Source organism: Harpegnathos saltator, unplaced genomic scaffold (genome assembly GCF_003227715.2).
Source record: "Harpegnathos saltator strain DR-91 unplaced genomic scaffold, Hsal_v8.6 scaffold101, whole genome shotgun sequence".
Lineage (NCBI taxonomy): Eukaryota > Metazoa > Arthropoda > Insecta > Hymenoptera > Formicidae > Harpegnathos > Harpegnathos saltator.
The window spans coordinates 1,771,538-1,792,500 of record NW_020229875.1 but is presented as its reverse complement, the minus strand read 5'-3'; the positions used below and the strand labels follow the sequence as shown (position 1 = coordinate 1,792,500).

The 20,963-nt window shown below is 53.9% G+C and overlaps 1 protein-coding gene across 1 annotated transcript in view; it reads left to right on the top strand.

Annotated features, from left to right (window-relative positions):
• Window positions 1-20,963, top strand: part of LOC105186590 (Histone gene-specific Epigenetic Repressor in late S phase) — a 121,521-nt gene that overhangs the window by 2,967 nt on the left and 97,591 nt on the right. Inside the window, exons 2-4 of the mRNA XM_019842969.2 lie at window positions 1-1,553; window positions 1,657-1,790; window positions 2,106-2,241. The exon at window positions 1-1,553 is cut by the window's left edge and continues 993 nt beyond it. Of these exons, the coding sequence (XP_019698528.2) occupies window positions 1-1,553; window positions 1,657-1,790; window positions 2,106-2,241 (1,823 nt within the window). The remainder of the gene's footprint in view (window positions 1,554-1,656; window positions 1,791-2,105; window positions 2,242-20,963) is intronic.

Sequence of the window (20,963 nt, the reverse complement as noted above, 5' to 3'; positions counted from 1 at the left end):
GCCGGTGAAGGACGAGGAGGTGACCGAGAACGTGGACACGACGAAGAAAACGAAGAAGAAGAGCGCCAGCAACGTCGCCAAGAGTAAAGTTCCGCAGGAGAAAAAGTCAAAGCTGACCAAGCATATGAAGGCCAAGCTACCGGCGAAACAATCGAAAATTAGCGCCGCTCTGAAGAAGGAAGACAAGCTGAAGAGCATCACAGAAAAAATCATGGCCAAGAGGAAGATCGAGTTGAAGGAGTCCGAGGAAGTCGCGGCCGAACACAAGAAGGCCGCTGGCAAGGACGAGGCTTGCCAAGGCCCGGAAATGAGCAACATTAAGAGCGAGATCGAGGAGGACAAGGATCCGGACAAGGGTAAGGAGGAGAGTCCGCCTTGCGCGACTAGCAAAGTGCAGGATAATAAGAAAGCCGCCAAAAGTAGCAGAATGAGCGGCAAGCCGGCGAAGAAGAGCGGGAAGGCGATCAAGTCACTACAAACGGAGAGCAATAATCAAACATCGGCCGCGTCGGAGGACGCATCTTCCGAGGAATTTGGCAAACAGTCGAAGCGCGAGTACGAGGAGAACGCGAGGTCCGTCGTGAATTCCAAGCTGGAGCAGATCGTCACCGAGAACACGATCGAATTAGACCTAAAGGTTGAGGCGATGAACGGCGGCGAGAGCGCCAGCGGCGTTACGTCTCAATCCGACTCCGAGGGTGATTCCGACGACGAGTACAAGAAGAGCAAGAAGCGGAAGGACGCGAAGAACAAAGAGAGGACCAACTCGCCGTCGGACGAGCGCGCGCGGCGAATGCGACTTTTTGGCTTCTGGAGTGGACCAAAACGACACAGGGTCGCGTCATTGAATGCCTTGGCTAAAGTTCACTGCCTCTACGAAAACGAGTCCGGGGGGGTTTATCTCGGCGGTTATTGCAAACCGAAGCCCGAGAAGGAGAAGGACAAGGAGAGGCCGAAGAAGATGAAAGAGGAGAAAGAGGAGCAGCAGCAGCAGCAGCAGCAGCAACAGCAACAGCAACAGCAGCAGCAGCCGCCGCCGCTGCCGCCGCCGCCGGCGTCGACGACGACGCGCAAAGAGAAGGAGAAGAAGGTCGAATGTAAAACTGAGGAGAACGTGCTGAAGAGGAAACTGAGGAACGTGCCAGGTCTCCGCGGCAAACACTGGGACATGCTGGAGAGTTCGTCATCCTCGTCCTCCTCCGACGAGGACTGCGAGAAGGAGAAGAGCGCCGAGCCGAGTAAGAAGAAGATGACCAAGAGGCGGCGGCGAAACGAGGAGGTGATGGACCTGAAGGACATGGTCGTTTGCAAGAGGATGGCCAGTCTTAATGCCACTGCCATTTTGGCTGCTTCCTACTCCGATGAGAAAAATCGTTGTGGTAGCAGCAGTGATTCCTCCAGCGAGTCGGAAGTAGAGATAATTAAGAGACGTAGACAAAACGACTCCGACGTAGATAAGAAGAAGCCCCGGCAAGGCTCCGATCCGGAAGAGGTTATTAAGCCATCCAAGAAAGTTGTCATCGTTAACCAGGACACGGACGTCACTATCACAGGTAATTAATCACACGTGGTGGCTTAGGTGTGAACATTCGCGAATCTCATCTCCTCTCTATCCTCTCTCCCTCGCCCACCTGACGATCATCAATTCTTTTCAAGGTGTTTACGTCAATCAGACCCGATCCACCCATCACGAGGGCTTCTGCAGTATCGCCGGTATGCAGTACAGGATCAGTTCCACCAGCCACACTCAGACTGCAGCTACCGCGGTGGCCACCGAGCTCCACGACCAGGTGAGTTTTACGCTTCCCTTTCCGACGATTCCAGACAACATGCGCGTTTGCTTCTCTCTCTCTCTCTCTCTCTCTCTCTCTCTCTCTCTCTCTCTCTCTCTCTCTCTGTCTCTCTCTCTGTCTCTCTCTCTGTCTCTCTCTCTGTCTCTTTTTTTCTCGCCGTACGAATATTCATTTTATGCTGTACACTCGCGCTCGCATACAAGTCATAACTCAACCGACAATTGCACGGGGAGCTCTTAGACACGAAGACCTTATAAGTACGATGTGTCCCCTCACGATCGCGTGTTTTTTTTCTGTTTTTCTTTCCGTCAGCCAAAGCCGGAACAGCCTTGCAAGTCTTACACACCACTGGGTGCGTTGTCTTCTATGCAGCCGCCGGGTAGCCAGGGCAATCATCCCAACATGTCACCTCGCAGGCACTCGGCGTTCTCGGCCCCTCATCAGCACGGTGAGTCGAACGCAACACGTGTCCTATCCGCCTGCATTTATTTATTAACCGTGCGAAGCGAGCACGTTGAATATCGCACGACAAGCACCGCTCGAGGAACCGTCGCGCGCGCACGCTGCCCTGTGTGCATCGCGCGTTCTCTTACTCGGCGTTAGGGGGTTACTCTCTCGGTCTACCGACTGAAATCGCGCTTTAAAGGCCGCCGTCGTTCCCGCCCGGCGCCGCCGCCGCCGCCGCCGCCGCGGCGGTGTTTACGTAAATTTACACCGTTCGCCGTATATATTAATGCGCCACCGCGAGACAGCGTATGTTTGCAAAACAATGCAAACGAGCCGCAATTAACGTGCCCGTCGAATAAGCGCCGGCGCGATGCGGCCGGTTTACGGCCGCGGAAAGCGCGAATTTTGCGTTCAATTAGCCGACGCGGCGTACGCTCGCCGTCTCCTCCTTTTCCATCCCGCGCCGCCTCGCCCCGCTCCTTCTGCTTTCTTTCTCGACCTGGCTTTCTTTCTCCTCTCCCTTTGCCCTCCTCACCCCGAGATCAAGGCGTTGCGGAAATTGTCCGGCGACATGCGCTACGTACGCCACTGCGTAGTCTGGTGTTATTACAGCGCGCACCGGCGATTTCCTCTCCTAACGCCGCGCCGCGCCGCGCCGCGAGAGCGCTCGGCTTTCCTCTTTGTTCCATCGGCGCTTTCTCACCGTGCCAATCCCTCTCTCTCTCTCTCTCTCTCCCTCCCTCTCTCTCAGCCTTTAGCCCGCTCGATTCATCGCGAGGCGACGTGCACATATTGTAACCGAGGTGCCGCGCATAGTTCCCCGTATGACAGCGTGCGAATACACGTGTGCGGCGCGCGCGTCGCTTCTGGAAAGCGTGCTCGGCGGCGGTCAAGGGAAGGAAAGAAGGGAGCAAGACACCAGCACTCTCTTCCGCAACGGATAAGGCGACGGGCTCGAGAGCCGTCCGGGGGACGTGGGTGTCGAATTTTCCGACGTTTGAGGCAGCGCGATGTGCAACGTCCCTGAGATCGTGTTCTTTTTTTTTCGTTTTTTTTTTGTTCTCTTCGTGTCGCCTCGAGAACACGAGGGACGCTTAACGCTGCTCTCTGGGACTCTCTCCCTTGAAACGGCACTTTTAGGATTTGAGAAAATGCACCTTCTTTTCCCGGCACTTTTGCAGGGATTAATCCGAACAACGGATTCGCACACATGCCGAACACAAGCTATCGCGCAGAGTCTCGCGCGTCATGAGAGAGACTTCTCCGCGAAATCACGAGAAACGCTGGCTTAGCACTCTTTTATCACTCACTCGATGGTGGAAAGGGGAGATTTTGGTGTGCTCTGCACGCTTCGGAAATGCAACAATATTATTCTCTAGCCGAGCGACGAAAATGTTAGAATTGGGAACAATTATTAGCGTCGACATGGATTAATGTTGAATAGACAGGAAACTGACACGAGGCATTCGCGCGAAATCTTCGTCGAATATATCTGCGCGTCAGATCGCGGTTCTGAGGCCTGCCCGCGTGATTCTCATTCCCGACGAAGATGGAGAGAGAGAGAGAGAGGGAGAGAGAGAGAGAGGGGGGAGAGAGAGAGAGAGAGAGAGAGAGAGAGAGACAGAGACAGAAAGAGAGTGCTCAGGGAAGTGAAATCGTGGCGTCGAAATGCTCGGAAAGGCGCAGGATGCGAGATACACCCTGCCGACTGGCCGTCCGACCGCGTTACAAAAATAGCCCTGCCGGATAAGGGTCAAATCTATCGGCGGGTTGATTTGCGCGAGCGGACGTTAGCCGAAGCAAAGTGAGGCGTTCGGTAAAATGAAAGAAAGAGAAAAAGAAATCGTTCCTCCTCCCGCACTCTTCGCCGGAATAGCTCTCTCCTCCCCTCCCCCCCTCTCTCTCTCTCTCTCTCTCTCTCTCTCTCTCTCTCGACAAGGGCAGATCCGCGGGCACGCGAATCCACAACACGTCGCCGTTAACGCGAACGACGGCGCGCATCCGCCGCAGAATTATGCCGCGCCGGTTTTTCGCGAGCAAGGTCAGTCCGCGCGAACGCGGACTCGTCGGAGTCTCTTATTGGCGTAACGTCGTGTGCCAATTACGCATGCCGATACGCAGCAGAACAGACACGCAATACACGTACACACAAACACACATACACACGCGCACAAAATCGGCCGATCGATTCGTACGATGAGAAGAAAGGAGAAAAATTTCTCCACTCGGAAAAAAGCAGGGCGACGGCATGTGCTGTCATCTCGCGTGAAAAATACAGAAACCACCATGAAAAATCCTACGAGGATAAAGCACTGTCCCGAAAATTAGCCGAGTCTCCTTCGCGACATACCCGTGCCGCAAAGTCCCTTCAGCGCTGCTTCGGCAGCGCCAGGGCCGAACAAGAGTCCCGAAGTGCGTCGTATTCCTCGACACACGTGGCGGCCGTTTCCTCCCCGTTTCTTTCAACCCCCTCGACCTTCGTGACACAAAACCCTGCCACAGGGTAACGCTAAACGCGCGCGTCTAACGCTCCCCTTCTCGCGTACAAACCGTGCGCCGTCGTTGTGTCGTCACCGCTGCCGCCGCCGCCGTTGCCGCCGTTGCCGCCGCCACGCCACCACCGCTGCCATCGTCGTTGTTGTCGCGTCCGACTCTAACGTTGCATGCGCTAGAGGGAGAGGCAACAGCAACAGCAACAGCAGCAGCCAGCAGCAGCCGCGCTAGTGGTAGTAATAGTAGTAATAGTAGTAGTAGCAGCAGCCGCTCCGCCGCCGCCGCCGCGGTGGTGGTGGTGGTAGTAGTGGTGGTGCGCGTCAGAGCGGGCTGTGTACGCGTCGAGAGGACGCACACCTGACAGTGCTCGACTGGTAGCCGAAGAAGACGAACGTGTGGTGTGTGTTTCTCTTTCCTTCGGCCGGCCTCCAGTCGTTATTCGGCCGCCGCCGCGCACGTCGCCAGGCCGAAGCGCCGTCGTTCGTGGCCCGCGCGCCTCGCCCTCCCTCGTCCTCGTCGGCGACGACGACGACGCGTCACGTCGGTCGGTGCTGACGCGCGCGACGTCGACGTGTGCTGTGGTGCGCGCTCCCACGCGAACGCCCGTGCTCGTCTTCTTCGGGGTCGTCTCTCGCGCGCGTACTTCTCCCGGGGGTTAGCCGCGAAGAAATGGAGTCGCGACGCGACGACGAGTAGGTTGAGAGAGAGAGAGAGAGAGAGAGAGGGAGAGAGAGAGAGAGAGAGAGAGAGAGAGAGAGAGAGAGAGAGAGAGAGAGAGAGAGAGAGAGAGAGAGAAGGAGGACTCCGAAAGCGGGGGAGTGTCGTCGGTGATCTCGCGCTGCGCTTTTCACGCGACAAATTTTCCTCACTTTCCGTCTCTCACGCGCATTTTTGACCTTTCTCATGCGATTTGCCGCGTCGCGTTGGAATAAGCTGGCGGCTCCACTTTCTCATGAGCTGTCGCTCTGTGCTGTACGAATAGTCGAGAGGAATATTTGTTTCGGGAATTCGGCCCAGGGGTATCGATCACACGGTGCTGTGATTTCGGCTACTGGGTGCATCCGAGGATACCGAAAGATCGCGCACGTGCGCAAATTTGTTCGGGGCTCGCGAGAGCTCCGCGGTCTCGTGGGTGAATCGACGCCGGCGGACGCGAGGTCGAGGTCGAGGTGTATTTTTGGGGACGGGACGGTGGAGGTCCGCGAGAGAGGAAGTTACACGTAATGGATATTAGAAGCGCAATCTGGAGCAACGGAGACGAGAACTCTCTCTCTCTCTCTCTCTCTCTCTCTCTCTCTCGTGGAGAGGCGGCGGTCGGTCCGTGGCACGAGGCCTGCTTCGGCGCGTTTCGGCCTTTGTCGCGCGCGCGGCGATTTCGACGCGCGCGCGAGAGAAAGAGTGAGAGGGAGCGAGGGGAGGGAGGGGGTGCGACACGTGCGCGACGCGCGCTCGACATTACGCGTGCCTCGTGATCGACGTGTACGACGACGGCAGTCACGCTGTCACCTTTCGATTCACTCGATCATCGCTCGTTGACGAAGCGACGAGCGCGTTTCGGCGTCGACCGGGTGGATATTGACGGCCGTTTTCGTCTCGAAGCACGCGGCTCGATATCAATTCGTGCCGCCGTCCTGTTACGATGGCCTCGACCGTTCACGGGGTGATCCACAGACCTTTCGGAGCGTCCGCGATGTCGATGATAATAATCGATCGACCAGTCGCTGTGGCTCGATACGCGAAATATGTCGCCTCGCGATGTGGGATTTAGCAGCGCGGCTCTACGCGAAGGCATTGTCTTCCGCGGAAAGCAACGTGAGAACTTGATAATGAAGAAAGAAATCAGGATACCGCACGAGTCGCTCGACGAGCGGTTTATCGGAAGACGATTTTCCCGGTGATCGCCTTTGTTAAGTGAAAATAAAGGAAAAAGCTACCGAAAGTGCGAAATAAGGGAGGAGGGACGGAGTCTGCGAAATGGTTCATACCGCGAACAAAATACCGACAGCTCCGCGAGGCGCCGACTTTCCGCGCGTACACACACACACACACACACACACACACACACGTGTCTCCCAACATTCCGCTCCGACCGGCGTTATCACGTTCGGCCGCACGACGGGCACGCGATGGATGAATGCTTCGGTCCGCTTCAGTCGAATTTGAAAATAGACCCGCGACACACGGCCGCGAATGGGACCAGGGCTCCTCTCTCTTTCTTTCTCCCTGCTTCCATCGCTCGTTCTGCTGGCCGACCGCCAGCTTCCAGCGCGAGGCCGAGCGGAAGCCGGTAATTTCCACGGCCGTGCGGCTGCTGCGCGGCCGAACACGCGGAAGAGGTAACAAGGTCCGTGCGTTGGATCTTCCGCGAAGCGGCTTGTCTCCCGTGAGAAGCGCCTCCGTGGCTCCTCTCTCGGTTGGCGGCAATTTCGCGTGCCGCCACCGCCGGTGCAAATAAGACGCCGCAGGGCGTCCCGCTAGCGACGCGCCTCGTCGAGGAAAATTCAGCGGGACGACGGGGGGCGAGCGGAGTCGAGACGACGTGAGAAAACGCGTCGACTTTTGACGAGACGCAAGCTCGGGGACGGAAATCGCGGTCTGTCGGCAGAGAGAATGACTTTTCTCTCTCTCTCTCTCTCTCTCCCGCACGCGCGCATGAGCTCAGGCATTTCAATACGTCGCGGCCGTTACTGCGAATTAACGCTCGCCTTGTTATCTCGCGTCGCCGTAGACTTTTAGAGCGCGGGTTTAACGTTTCTCGTTGACCATGTGCCCAATTTCTCCGCGGAGGCGCGCAATCGCGCGGATTTTACCGCGACGGCGACGGCGAGATCGAGTTGAAGTCGGTCGGAAAATCCGTCGCTTCGAACTTTCACACGGGGGATGGAATGACATGGTAAAAGCGGGACATCCTCAATGCTTGATTCCGGTTACAACGAGGTTCTCGGATTCAGCCCCGCGCGCGTTCCAGTTTCGTCTTGTTCTTGGGACTTGTTGCGAGTGTTTCGAATTTTTCCAATATTATCCCCGGCGGGGGGGGGGGGCACACAGAAGACGCGATCGCCTGCCGAGCGCGACGTGCGTCGTCGCGTGACATTACGTCGTGCTGCATTACGTTACGTTACGTTACGTTACTCGGCTCGCCCGCGAGATCGTCGACTCGACGACGGGAAAGCCGTTTGCACGCTGCGACGAGCGCGACCACAGCAGGCAGCTTTTCGTTCGCTCGTAATGCGATCAATTCGGATAACGTCGTTAGCCGCCGGTGGCTTCGCGTGGGTCCGCGGCGCGTCGTCCGCGGAGTTCAACGCTCCGAACAGTCGACTCGCGAATCCCGATATACCCATTGTGGCGGTTTTCGTTTCGGTGACGTAACGCCGGCTGGAGTCCGTCCGTGTCCGTTATAAATCCGCAACTCCCCGTGATCTCCTCGATCGAAGTCGCGACCGCGCGAGCTCCTCGGCGTTTTTCATTCGCGTTTCTCGCTCGCGAGTTGCCGATCGCCGGAGAACGGCCGCGCCGGGCGATATCGATTAGAGGTCAGTCGCAGAACGGAGCCGGACGAGATATCGCTCGGCGCTTTAAGCCCGGCATTGACATCGCATTAGAACGCAGTAACGCGGGGAAAATTGATGTCAGGTCGTTGGTGTAGGATAAATGAGCTGTCTAATGAGCAGGAGTTTACGTTTACGAAGGTGCGCTCGTGCGTCGCGCTCGACTGCGTTTATTATAATATTCGCTCGCGCGCCGAGAGTGAAACGTCCGGGCTGGCGATCGCGCGGTGAAAACGCGCCGAACGGGGGAAAACGCGTAGTACCGACCGTCGCGTCGCGTCGCGTCGCGTCGCCGCGTTACGGCGAGTGGAAATGTCATCGTGAAAAACGAAGTAGACGACGAGATCGGCACAGTCGGGCGTAAAGAAGCCGCGGGAATAAGTCGGTCGGACGTTATCTTTGGGAGATGGAATCGCAAGGTGGACGGATTCATTTCGAGAGAGATCTCCGCGAATAAACGTGCTTTTGGAAGTGAGCTCTTCGCTCATATTTGGAAAGTAGGTTGAGGACGACCGGTTAATCCGCGAGAAAAAAGAAGGGGAGAGCAGGGAGAGAGAGAAAGAGAGAGAGAGAGAGAGAGAGAGAGAGAGAGAGAGAGAGATGGAGACCATCGAGCTTTTTTTCGAAATTTAGCCGCGGCTTCGTGGGAGCCGATGATAAAATGTCGTCCTCCGGCCGCTCGTCACTTATACTCGCCGGATTTCGAGGGGTAATGGAGCCACGCGCGGATCTCCTAGTTCGTTCGCTCGCGACGATTCGTCGGAGTCGATGTGGAAACCGAGCAACGGCCGACTTTAAACGCTGCGTTTACGATCGAATAGGACGCGAATCGCGCTCCGGTTTCCTCGAGCGGCCGCGCGTCGCTCCCGAAAGCTTTTTCAATCATAACTTTTATTTACGTGAACGGGTTTATCGTCCCGCTTTTATTACCGCGCCTCCGTTCGCGTCCGCGAGAACGTTTGTTTACTGGTTCGCTGGATTACCCGCGGTAATATTTCAGATCGGAGCGCGCGGCGCGTCGATCCTTCAAGCGGACATCGTCGCGAGTAAACGCGGCGTGGTCTGTTAATTTTTCTTTTCCTCCTCGTTCCCTCCCCTCTCTCTCTCTCTCTCTCTCTCTGTCTCTCTCCCTTTTTTCTATCTTTTTTCCTTTTGTTTCCTCCAAAACGACACACAAACGACGGCGCGGCCGCGTCTCGCCCAGCTGAACGCGAACGTTATTTCGTCGTGCACGTTCAACGGGACGTTAGCCGGTGCGTAATCGCATCGACGCGACTGTTTCAATGCGCCGTTTTTCGTCTTACAACGGCGGTGGAATGCGCGCGTTGCAGCAGAAAAATACGAAAATAAAATCACGGTTATCACGCGCGGCCACGATAACGCGATGTCAGTTCTTTTTTCACCGACCAGTTGGGCGCGTGTCGATAACGGGGAGGCGCTCGCGATCTTTTCGCCGGGGCATTACGTTACTTGCATTATTGTCGCACCGCCGTAATTGCCGTTCTCGCGCGAGCGGCTGTAATCATTGTTCGACACGGTAACGTGCAGGCGCCGTCGCGAATTTATGGAGCGACGATGTCGCGAAAATGCGCGCGTGTGAAAGCGCTTTTTATCGCGGCGCCGTGCCGAGCACACGTCACTCTCCCTCTCTCTCTCTCTCTCTCTCTCTCTCTCTCTCTCTCTCTCTCTCTCTGTCTCTCTTATCGCAAATATTTCAGCGAGCGCGTATAAGAGACGAATAATGTTCGAATAAACATTTACGCGGCCGAGCGGAGCCAAACGTGCGCGCGGGCTCACTACTCTTTCTCTCTTTCCCTCCCCCTCTCTTCCTCTCTACTACACTCTGCTCTCTCCTTCTCTTTCACGTAGTTCAGCAAACAGAGATCCCGTTCGTCGGCATCCTCGTCGACAGTCTGAGACACGTTGAAAGGCACGTGGAAAACCTCTCGTCGCGATTTACTCGCTTTCTCATTTCCGCCGCTCGTGAGCGCGATAAGAACCAATAAGGACCAGATAATACGAAACGGCGGATATCTAGCGTCGCTGGAAGTCGAGTTTTCGTTCGGCACGTGCGCCTCCTAAAAATTCGTCGACGTGCGATTTAGCTTCTCTAATATCGTGGCACTCACACTGGCCGCCGCGCTGATTTCTATCGACCGCGCGAGCCGACCCGACTGATAATCGACAATTAAAGATAATAATTGAGACGAAGAAAAATCAGCGCAAATCGAGATGCATATTTATCCCTTGTCGCATTTCGTTTCATCATGTTTCTCTTTTCATGTTTTCTTCTTACACCTACGTACGAGCAATTGCGAGAATGCAATTAATTATACTATCGACACATGACTCGACGGGCATCATAGCCGCGGCTGGTCACCGCGGCATTCGACGTGTCAAATGGATATTCGCGATGGCAAGCGGCTTTTCAGCGACATTAGAGCGCGCGTATGTCGGCGTGTTCGATTCGCCAAAGTGCCGCTCTTGCTGAATCCCGATGGGAATTTATTTCCATCTATTTGCAATCTGTACGTATGCACGTCGATATAACCGTGACAACGATAGCGTCGTTATTTCATCTCGTGACGATAATGCCGTTATAAAATACTTTCATTATCGATCGGCCATAAATATGTCGGCGATCTCGAGGCGGTCCATAAACAAACGGTCAATTCGGAATATCCGACGAGCGTGTCGGGAGAGGAGCATCGCCGATGCGATTCGATAAATTCGATTCGGTAGCAGAACGCTCGCGCGCGCGCGCGCGAGCGCGCGCGTGTGCGTCGGCATCCATTAATGTACAAACGAATCGATCAATTAACGGCGAAATTTACTACACGCCGACTGCTACTCGCGACTGCTCGCCCTAACGGATAAATGCTTCCCATTGCCAGCGCCGACACGACCAGCCAGCCAGCGCTTACTTGCTCACTCGCTCACTCGCTCGTTCGCTCGGTGATGTCATGCATGGCGGCTATTAATTAAAAAGGTGCACCACACCTATCAATTAAAACGCACATCGCGCCGTATCATCTTGAGAGGACGGGCAGGAGAGGAGTGTTGGTGAGCCCCGGTTGGCGCGGCAAGGGAGAGAGCTCTTCGAAATTGGATCTCGCCAATACGCCGAGCGAGAATTAACGTAACTGATATTTAAGTGAAACCCGCGTATACAACCGCGATGTACGCGGGCGAGATACACCCGCGCCGCAATCCCGAACGAACTTCGTTAATGCGTCGTGCTTTCGCTCTCGGCACGCTCTTCGCCCGCGCAGTGGAATTAATTTATACGTACCGGTGGATTTGAAGTCGGCGAGGAGGGCGGGGGGATTTCCACGTAGCTGCAGTCGCGAAGCGACGCGCGCGAAGCTGCTCTCTGAGCCGACCGAACGAATCGGAAGATGTGGAGGAGCTCGCGAGGACCTCGTCGTCGCGCACCACGTGGCGGGGAAATGACGTGAACTGCTCGAACTTGTTACGCGAGGAGGAGGAGGAGGAGGAGGCGCACGTGCGCCGCGGAATTGCCTAAACGGTCGGGGCGCGCGATCGGGTTTGCGGTTTTGCCTCCGTTCGAGCGAGATCGAGGACCCTGCGAGTGAATCGCGCCGGTCAAGCGCCAAAAATGATACCCCGCGAATTATGGCGGGAAGGAGATGTCTCGGATTTCACATCGACTAACCAAACGCGAGCCCGGTTCGCTGCCGCCGCTCGGGCTCGTTCGTGCGCGCGCGATTTTCATCGGATGAAAGACTCAACGACTGGACGGCGGGAGAGAAACGGAGAGACAAGTGTCCGATATCGCGGCGCGGTTGTAACTGACGAGAACGATTTTCAATAGCGATTTTCCGTCCTTGTCTCGCGCGCGCGCGCGACAAACTTCGTCTGCGCCGCGTCTGGTGAATACGGACAAAATCCCAGATCTGATCTCATCGCGGAAATTGCACGTGCCGAGCACGTGTCGCGCGCGAGAGCTGGCTGGCTATCGCGAGCAATCGGCGAGGAAATTCGTCACTGCCGAGATTTCCTGCGTATTCGTGTTCGCGCGATTCGCGTAACGAGAGAAAGGAGCGGGGAGGGCGAGGGAAATACCTGTATGCGTTTACGAGCGGGACAGCTGGAGAAAGAAAGAGAGAGAGAGAGAGAGAGAGAGAGAAAGAGAGACAGAGAAGCAGACAACGCGTGGCGCACGTAATTGTACGATTAACCCATATAGGATTTTACAATCGGCCTCGTGTCGGGCCATTACTAGCTGCCGTATTTTCGATATCGACCCGACGCTGGCAGCCAGTATCGGCTCGGTATTGGATTACAGTTGGAACGATTACTCGAACCCAACACCGGCGACTGATTCTTGGCCGAGCGTTCGCGACTGCACATCAGCCAAGAGTGGATTTTTCATTGGTGCGCTCGTCGTACTCAATATCGGCCCGCATTTTGATTTATCCGAGCGGCGCCCGTTGCATTTGGCATCGGCACGCGCGCGAACGTCGGCGCGGACGTCTCTCTCTCTCTCTCTCTCTCTCTCTCTCTCTCTCTCTCTCTCTCTCTCTCTCTCTCTCTCGCGAGAGCGCCCGTGCGAGAGCGCATCGAGAGGAGGTGTATAATTAAAATATAGTTAACTCTAACGTAAATAATAGTGCGATCGCGCGCGCACGCGCGGAGGGGTCGAATCCATTTCGCGCGGCGATAACCGTAATTTATAGGCGTTATATATCTCGCGGGGACAAGCGGTAGTTTTCCGTTATTCCCGTAATTTATGGGAAATTTGTCTCGCGCTCACGAGAAGATCGAGTCCGTCACTCTCTTCTGCCCCGCTTCGTTCTCCCTTTCTCTCTCTCTCTCTCTCTTTCTCTTTTCTCCTCCCTCCCTTCCTCGTCACTCCCGCTGATTTATTTTTCCCCATTACGCGCAATTAAGTGGCGTCGTTTTCCCGCGCTACGATCTCTCCTCTGTCTCTCGCATTTCTCTCTCTCTCTCTCTCTCGTATCCGACGTTCTTCGTCGACGAGCCCGGACGATCGCAAGAAGCGCGCATTAACGCACGCGAAGTGTCGAGCAGAAGTTGCAAATGCTCGATCGAGGATCGCCGACTGGATGACACGCACGATCGACGCTTCGGGAGGAACAGGGAGGTGCTGCGACTGTGATTAACATTTCGTGTCGATATTAAGTGTATACACGTTGAATATACATGTACATTGATATACATATATATCTATATATGTACATAAGCACACATGTTCCATATATTTTTGGATTGCCTGTTGAAGCGAGAGCGCGATATGATTTTAACGGGTGAGTACACAAGCCGATAAGCATAACGCCGATCGCGTACACGGTGCGGAGACTCTCGTCGCGAATTCTTCAAGGTATATTTGCGAGAAACATTGGACATTTTATTTTTGCCTAACACCGTGACAGGCATGAATAATGACTGCGACTGCATTATGTCAGGAGATTCGAAAACTTCTTTCTTTATCAATTAAAAACTGAAGTTTATTTACGGATTCTCCAAACATATCCACGGAAAACACTGGATACTTTATGCGTCCTGCTTTTTCTCGACAGGAGGAGGAAAGAAAAATTCTCTCAAAAAAGTGACGTTCCTCAGTATCTAAATTAATAACTACCAGAACTCTATATTAAAATTCAGCCGAAACGCTCGGCTCGATTCTCGAGTCGAATTTGCTCTTCTCGCGTTCAGCGGCGAGCACTCAAATGAAAATTGCTCGTCAATAACGGGACATCGTCAGCATCGTCGTTATACCTGCGTCGTCTATTATGCTTCTTATTGAAAATATCGAACCCAACTCTTTTCGACCGATCCGATAAACATCGTCGTTATCATTTTTCCAAACTTTCCCGCCGTCCGTGTCCGAGAAAAGTTCTCACTTGCGCTCGCGGCGCGGCTTTTTCCAGTGCGCGAAGCGATCGATTTCTCACGATCATTCGCGAGAGTCACCTGTCGCGCCGGAACGGCGATGACATTTAATTTTCGCAAGATGTCTCGTATATTGTGCGCGCAGAGCGATGCTGTTGCAGCGACAATGTCGCGCCTCTCCCGGCGAATGCTACACGTAAATGATTCCATTAGGTGTCGTCTCGCTTCGCCGGCGGAGTCTATCGATCTATTCGCTCGGCTTACGTACCGTAGACATCCCGAGCCGAGTTGCCGAAGACGTGTCAGTTCCGAGTAGACCGGCCGGATTAACGTAATTTCGTAGCAATAAGTTGACATCGGAGGACGCACGCTCGCGCACGCGATAGTCGCGCGGCGCGTAATTCGCCGGCGTGTGTGGCGCGCGCGGTCGAGCAGGAATTACCGCGCACTCGCGCGCTCGAGAGTCGATTGTAATTGTAAATAATTGACGGCCGTGGCCGCGTCGGTCGTGTAAAGTTTCGCCGATCGCTGTCGTTTAAATGATGCGTTACCGTCGCTCGAGCAACATAGCGCGCAGGACACGTCGCGTGTAATTAACGCGCGAGCGAGTACAGCGCGACTGGCAGGTACAAAACAGAGCTCAAAAGCCTCGGGCTGACGTCCGGTATCTCGTCTTAGCGCTCGTTAATTCACGGCACAAGCGGAGCGAATCGGGTCCGACTAGTTTACCCACGTTTGCAAGATCGAAAATATTTCCTCGAATCCGGGGGATTTCGGTTAGCATTTTTTACAAAGGAATTCCTTCACCAGCCGGCTCGTCCCCTCCCGAGTCGAAATTTTGGTTTTATATTCAACTGCAAATTCCGTCCAACTTGCGGGACCAATGAAAAATCTCGAGACATAATATTATGCGCTCTGTCAGCCTGGTCTATTGCTGAAAACGGTTTTTCCCTGCGACTTTCTCCGTGTTAAAAAAGCTCGAAAGAGTGTTTTGTTTAAATTATTATTATTTATTTATTCATTATTATTAAAGGTTATTTAATACTCAATTGGGCGATATATATTATATTCCACCATGTATTATATACTGCATCTGATCTCAATTTTTCATTTCATTTGGCAAATGTAGTAATTATGTAATTTATTCAGTTGCACATCGACCATGCGAGACAAGCAAATTTACATCACACGATGCCATGCATTTAATTCGCCCATGAATAGCACCATTTACTCGTACGATGTATTTAATATTCGCTTCCCTCGTATATTCTGCCTTCGGCAAAGTGAGTTAAAACATTCCTGATGAAAGTTGAGAATTAAGCATTAAAAGCAGCGATTCACGATAACTCGAAATAATCGTAATTTTGCCTTTAAATTGAACAGAGGGGAAATACGATGCGATACTTAAGAATTTTACTTTAAAAACTTCCAAAGAGCGTGCTACTTCGCGAATTTACGATTCGGACACGACCGCTCGCACGGCGATCGGCTTCGCGGCTCGCGGTTCGCAAGACTGCGTTATTTATCGGCCGATTATCGAATTTGCGATCATGACGCCGCGCCCGACCAAAGTTCCTCGCGTAAGCCATCCGCATGTGGATCCATAATGCGGCCTAGATTTCTATGTACGACGACTCGGCCCGACCAGCGGCAGCAATGACCGGACGACGGTTTGAACTTTATCGAGTTTATTTGACGGTCTATACACGAGCGACTCCAAACAGCGCCGGTGCAATAAACACCGGCATGCATCGATATCGGTTTTCCTTCGTTTGTCCCACCCTTTTCTTTCTATTTTTTTTTTTTTCAATTTTCACCACGACTACGTTCGCGACTGGAATATGACGCGGGCGCGAGTGCGAGCGAGCGGAGCGACGGTCGAATTTTTCCCTCGTTCCTGCGAGCGAAACGGTCGGTGGCTCGCGCGGAGCAAAAGTTTCTTCCCGTTAATCCAGACCGTGTTTGAAATATTAAGACGACGAGTAAATCACCGGTGGAACTTTCATCTACAAGGTCGAGGCATTAGCGAGAGGTATCGCCTCGGCTATCGTGTAATTAAAAATTGCTAATTAGCGAATTAAGCTCGCGAATTTCGACGCTAGCAGTTAGCTCGTTCGTCTTTTGACGAGAAACTTGGAAAATCTCTTTCGGTCGAAGGGACTCGCCGAGGCGAAATCCTCCGCTGAAAGAAAGAAAGACCCGCCGTTGAAAATCACTCGACTAGCTACGAATATAATAGCGGATCATTATACCATCGTTAATGTAGGGATCTACTCGACATCCTGACAAGCATTGCTTGAAATCCGCGTAGGGATTTTTCCTCCTCCTTCGGTCAGTGATCCAAATGACGAGAGGCAGCCAAGGAGGAAGAGAGACGGGAAGAGCGAAACGAAATAAGATGACCCGTAACTTCGGCGACGCGACTTTATCGGCGCGATAGCGATCGATCGCATTTAAATATGACTTCCACTTAAATTTCATGTAATACCGACGCAACTGGGGCGCCGAGCGCGAAAATAGAACGCCGCACGTCGTCGTCGTCGTCGTACGCTCGCTTTATTCGGTCGTACATTCGAGGCACGCTAATTCCGTTCTGCGAGGAACGACATTAGCAGCGCGACACGACACGACACGATACGACACGGAAGACTTCCCGCGGGGATCCGGATGTACGCGCGCGCGTGTTGCGCGGAAGCGCGAACGTTACTTTCGTCGTATCGTGCGCCGTCGCGACGAATCTTATTAAGGGGACGTATATGCCACCCTTCTCAGCCCTTAAACGCGCGCGAGCTTCTTTCGTTATCTGCGCGATCCAGTGCGCGTACTATTTCCGACCTCTCGCATCCTGCGCAAGCGAGTATCCCGAGATAAATCAACGAGGAGCGCGAGTGGAGAGATAGTTCTTTGTTTCGCCCATGCTCTCATTTCTCCCCTCTTTCTTTTTTGTTCTTTCTCTCTCTTTTATGCTGTTACATAGTTTTATAATTCGCAAAATAATGTCGGCGGTGTCGGTGGCGCGTTGAAAAATCGAAAAAGGTGCTGAGAGAGAGAGAGAGGGAGAGAGAGGGAGAGAGAGAGAGAAGGTCGCAGAATTTATATAGCGCGCGTAGTTCGGGAATGATATTGCACGAAGCGGCGCGCGGCTTCGCGTAAACAAACTTTAATCTGAGTTTTCTCTAGAAACAACAGGTTGCGAACTTCGCAGATGGATCAGTAACGAATTATTCGCTCGATTCGCCCGCATTTCTCCATATATGCTCTCCAAGCTGCCGTATTTGCATTCGCATTCGAGTTCGCGTTCGCGTTCACCTGCTTAAAGGGCTGCTCGATTCTCGCCGAGAAGACGAGCCGAGGAGGAGAATCACGCTCGCACGCGGAGGATTGATACTGCGGGTTTCGGTCTTGAGGATCTCCCATAAGGGACTCCCGGACATGAATACAAATCAGATAACTATCTCGTCGTGAGAACCGACGGGCGAGCTCGTCTTCCTCCCTTTCCTCCTATAAAAGCGCGTTCGTTGCGTTGAGATATTCGCGAGTGTCCGAAAAGAACGACGTCGTCGGCGAGACGAATCCGTGCGCGACATCTATTTCTACGATCCGTTTCGCACGTCGTCGCGTTGTCGTTTGCGGCGAACGTTCTCCGTGTTATGCTTGTATCGGCGTCTCTCTCTCTCTCTCTCTCTCTCTCTCTCTCTCGCTCTCGCTCTCTCGCTCTCTCGCTATCATTTACGACCGTGCCGAAGTTTCCTTCCACGTGTGGAAACGAAGGGAAGTTTACGCTGGCGCGCCGGCGGCGGCTTCGCGATCCTTCACGTGGCTACGAATAATCTGCATAATTACGCGCGCGGCCGCACGTTGCAATCGCACGCGTTTTCCGTTGCGCGACCTCCTTAGCGTACGTACGTGTGCGCATGTGTGTATGCGCGCGCGAGCGTATGAACCGAGCGAAAATTCGATCGGGTCGCGCGCGCGGATCGTACGGCTTGCAGTCGCGATAACGGCGCTTCTGACTAACGATTCGCCGATATTACCGATGATTGATAGTCGCGTTTCATGATTCGCGAGTCTCGAAATTATTACGAGAACGAGCCCGAGCGCTCTCGTGTCTTTCGCTCCGAGAATCGCGCTCTCGCGCCCGACCTGCACACGTCGAGTCGCATCGATCGTAAACAAAGCGAGTTATCCTACCGTCGGAGGTGAGAGGGATCAATGGTAAGGAGGTGGTGCCCAATCCAATCATCGTTAGGGGCAGGTGGAGCTCAGTTTTTCGTCGGGTAAAGTCGAAGGCTCGTACATACGAAAGAGGGTCGGACCGCGCGAATTCGAGAAAACGAGCAGGCGGATAAAAATTAAAGGTGGAAAATTCTACGAAATCGACCGAAACCGGAAGCAAAAATATGAGAAAGAAAGTTTCGGTTTTCAACTTGAAGAGTCGCGTATTTGAAACATTACGTTTCTAATTCAGAGTCCGCTCAGGTTTTGGGAAATCGAACTGGAGAATATTCCAATCGGAATCTCAAGATTCAATTTTCTGTGCTCGACTGCAGAGAGAGAGAGAGAGAGAGAGAGAGAGAGAGAAAGAGCGAGTCGCGTCGTGAACAATCGTAAAAAAATATTATGCATGACAAAAAGTATAAAACTTTCTTGCGAGCTCTCTCTTTAGGCGAAAGCGTGCAGCAGAATTCTAGAATGGGTGTTCCAGGTCCGGTCGGTGTGACGATTTCACGCCGACCGTGTGGAGTCGTAGCGAAAATCAATCCTCCGCGATCGCAGACCGCGTCCGTCCAGCGCGTGCAGCAGCGCGGCCGGGCCGGCTCTTTATCAGCAGCTCGATTATCGAGTGATCCGCATGCCCTTATTTTCTGCTTCGCTAATTAAACGGGACGGCGAGTCGAGCGCGCGTCGCGCACGCCAAGCGGGGCGGCGGGTGGCTGCGCGCGCGCGCGCGAAATATAATAACCGCGCGGCGCGGAAAGAGCGAGTGAGAGAGAAGACATGCGGAGGAAAGGTTAAAAGGGATCAAGCGTGACGAAATACGCGGTATTTCGCGAGCTGTGTTGTCGCTGTGTGTGTGCCGCGACGTCGGCGTGCTTTACGCGGCCGGCGATGACGGTGCGACGCGGTTTCTCTCGGCGAGGACATCGGAAAACGCCGCTCGACCGACCGACCGGCTGCTGCGTTTAGCACGTGGCTCGGAGCGGTCAGCCGGTACTATCGATCGCGAGGCGAAGACACTTTTCTCGTTCCCGTGTAATGCGTAGTAAGCTCGCGGAGACGTCACGAGCACGACACGCGGCGCGTTTTTCGCGCGACGCCACGAGGACGCGATCGTATCACGTCGCGTACCGTCGCGCTCGCTCCCGAAGAAGGAGAAAGAGAGAGAGAGAGAGAGAGAGAGGGGGAGAGAGAGAGAGAGAGAGAGAGGAACAAACAGAGAAATCATCGAGATCCTCCGATCGCGCGACGTACACACACTTTCTGCGTCACCGCTCGTTCGCGTCCTCAAGCTCGCGTTGGACTCGGTCGATTCCGCAGCGTCGTCTCGCCGTCACGAGAAGCGCGAACTGCGCGGTTTCGAGGAAACAGGTAGCGCGAATCGGAGAGGTCGGCGCGGTTACGTAAGTAGCAATGTTCGCGACGTGCGAATCTCTTCCCGGCGGCGGAGGTCGCAGCGAGAGGCATGTGCGAAGAGAGACTTCTCCCTCGCTCTGCTCGGCGCCGCTACATTATTGAGGAAATTCTCGATCGGCGCTCTCTCCGCCCCCCCAGCGGGACGTCGAACGCGTTCGTGCTATCAGTTTTCGGCTTCTCCGCTGTTTTATCGGCCATAAGGGCGATACTGTTGCGCCCAACGAGGGGTGGGATGTGTGTATCACTCCGTGGGAAGTGTAAGGAATTAATTTTTCCACCTGCGCCGAGAGAGGGGAGACGCGGATGCTCCTCACGTTTCCTTTGAGACTTTCGAGAGTAGAGTAAAAAAGATTGAGAAGGGGATCGTGGCCGGGCGATTTGAGAAGTCCCTGGCTGCGGTGGATAAGCGACGACGTGTGTGCGTGTTAGGGTGGGTTGTTTCAACTCCCTGGTAAGTCAACTGATATCTAAATCGTATGTGTCTAGCTTTGTCTAAATTGAAGGAAAAACAAAGACGAACATATGGATTTAACTGTCCGCTAACTTACCAAGAAGTTGGAGCAACCGGCCGTTAGTCGTTTAATCTAGGCCGAAGAGCGGGACGTGGATGAGGACGATCAGCACTCCGCGTTCGTACGACGAATTTTGAAAAATGTGCGGAACGTTGCGAGTGTCTTAAAGAAGAGTGTCTAAAGAATCCGCGAGCGATAGTTGACGAGGACGACGTGCGCGACAGCTTTCAGGGGATCTCGGTTTCTGCTGAATCTACAACGTAGAATCAGTCCCGAGGTGTGCACGCGACAATTACACGCGCAGCCGATACACGAGGACGATTATATACCTGCCGGGGTAATACTTGGCGGCGACTCGATATTGGAGGTAGCGCCTTTCTCTTCTCTTCTCTCCTCTCCGCGCGCGAGACCTTTCGGTTTCCGCTAATTAATCATGCCCATTACGCCGATTAAGTGCGCCTATCTTACGGGGCGTGCTCCGAAAATCGTACACGCTCGCGGTCGCGCCCGCGAGTCCGTTGATTGTACGTACGTATCTCACGCGCTAAATTGATTGCGATTCAATGTGATTACCGTATAACGCATCGACGTCCGTGGAGTATCGCGCAATGTTGGAACGCACGCACACGCATACACACACGCGTGCAGATACGTAC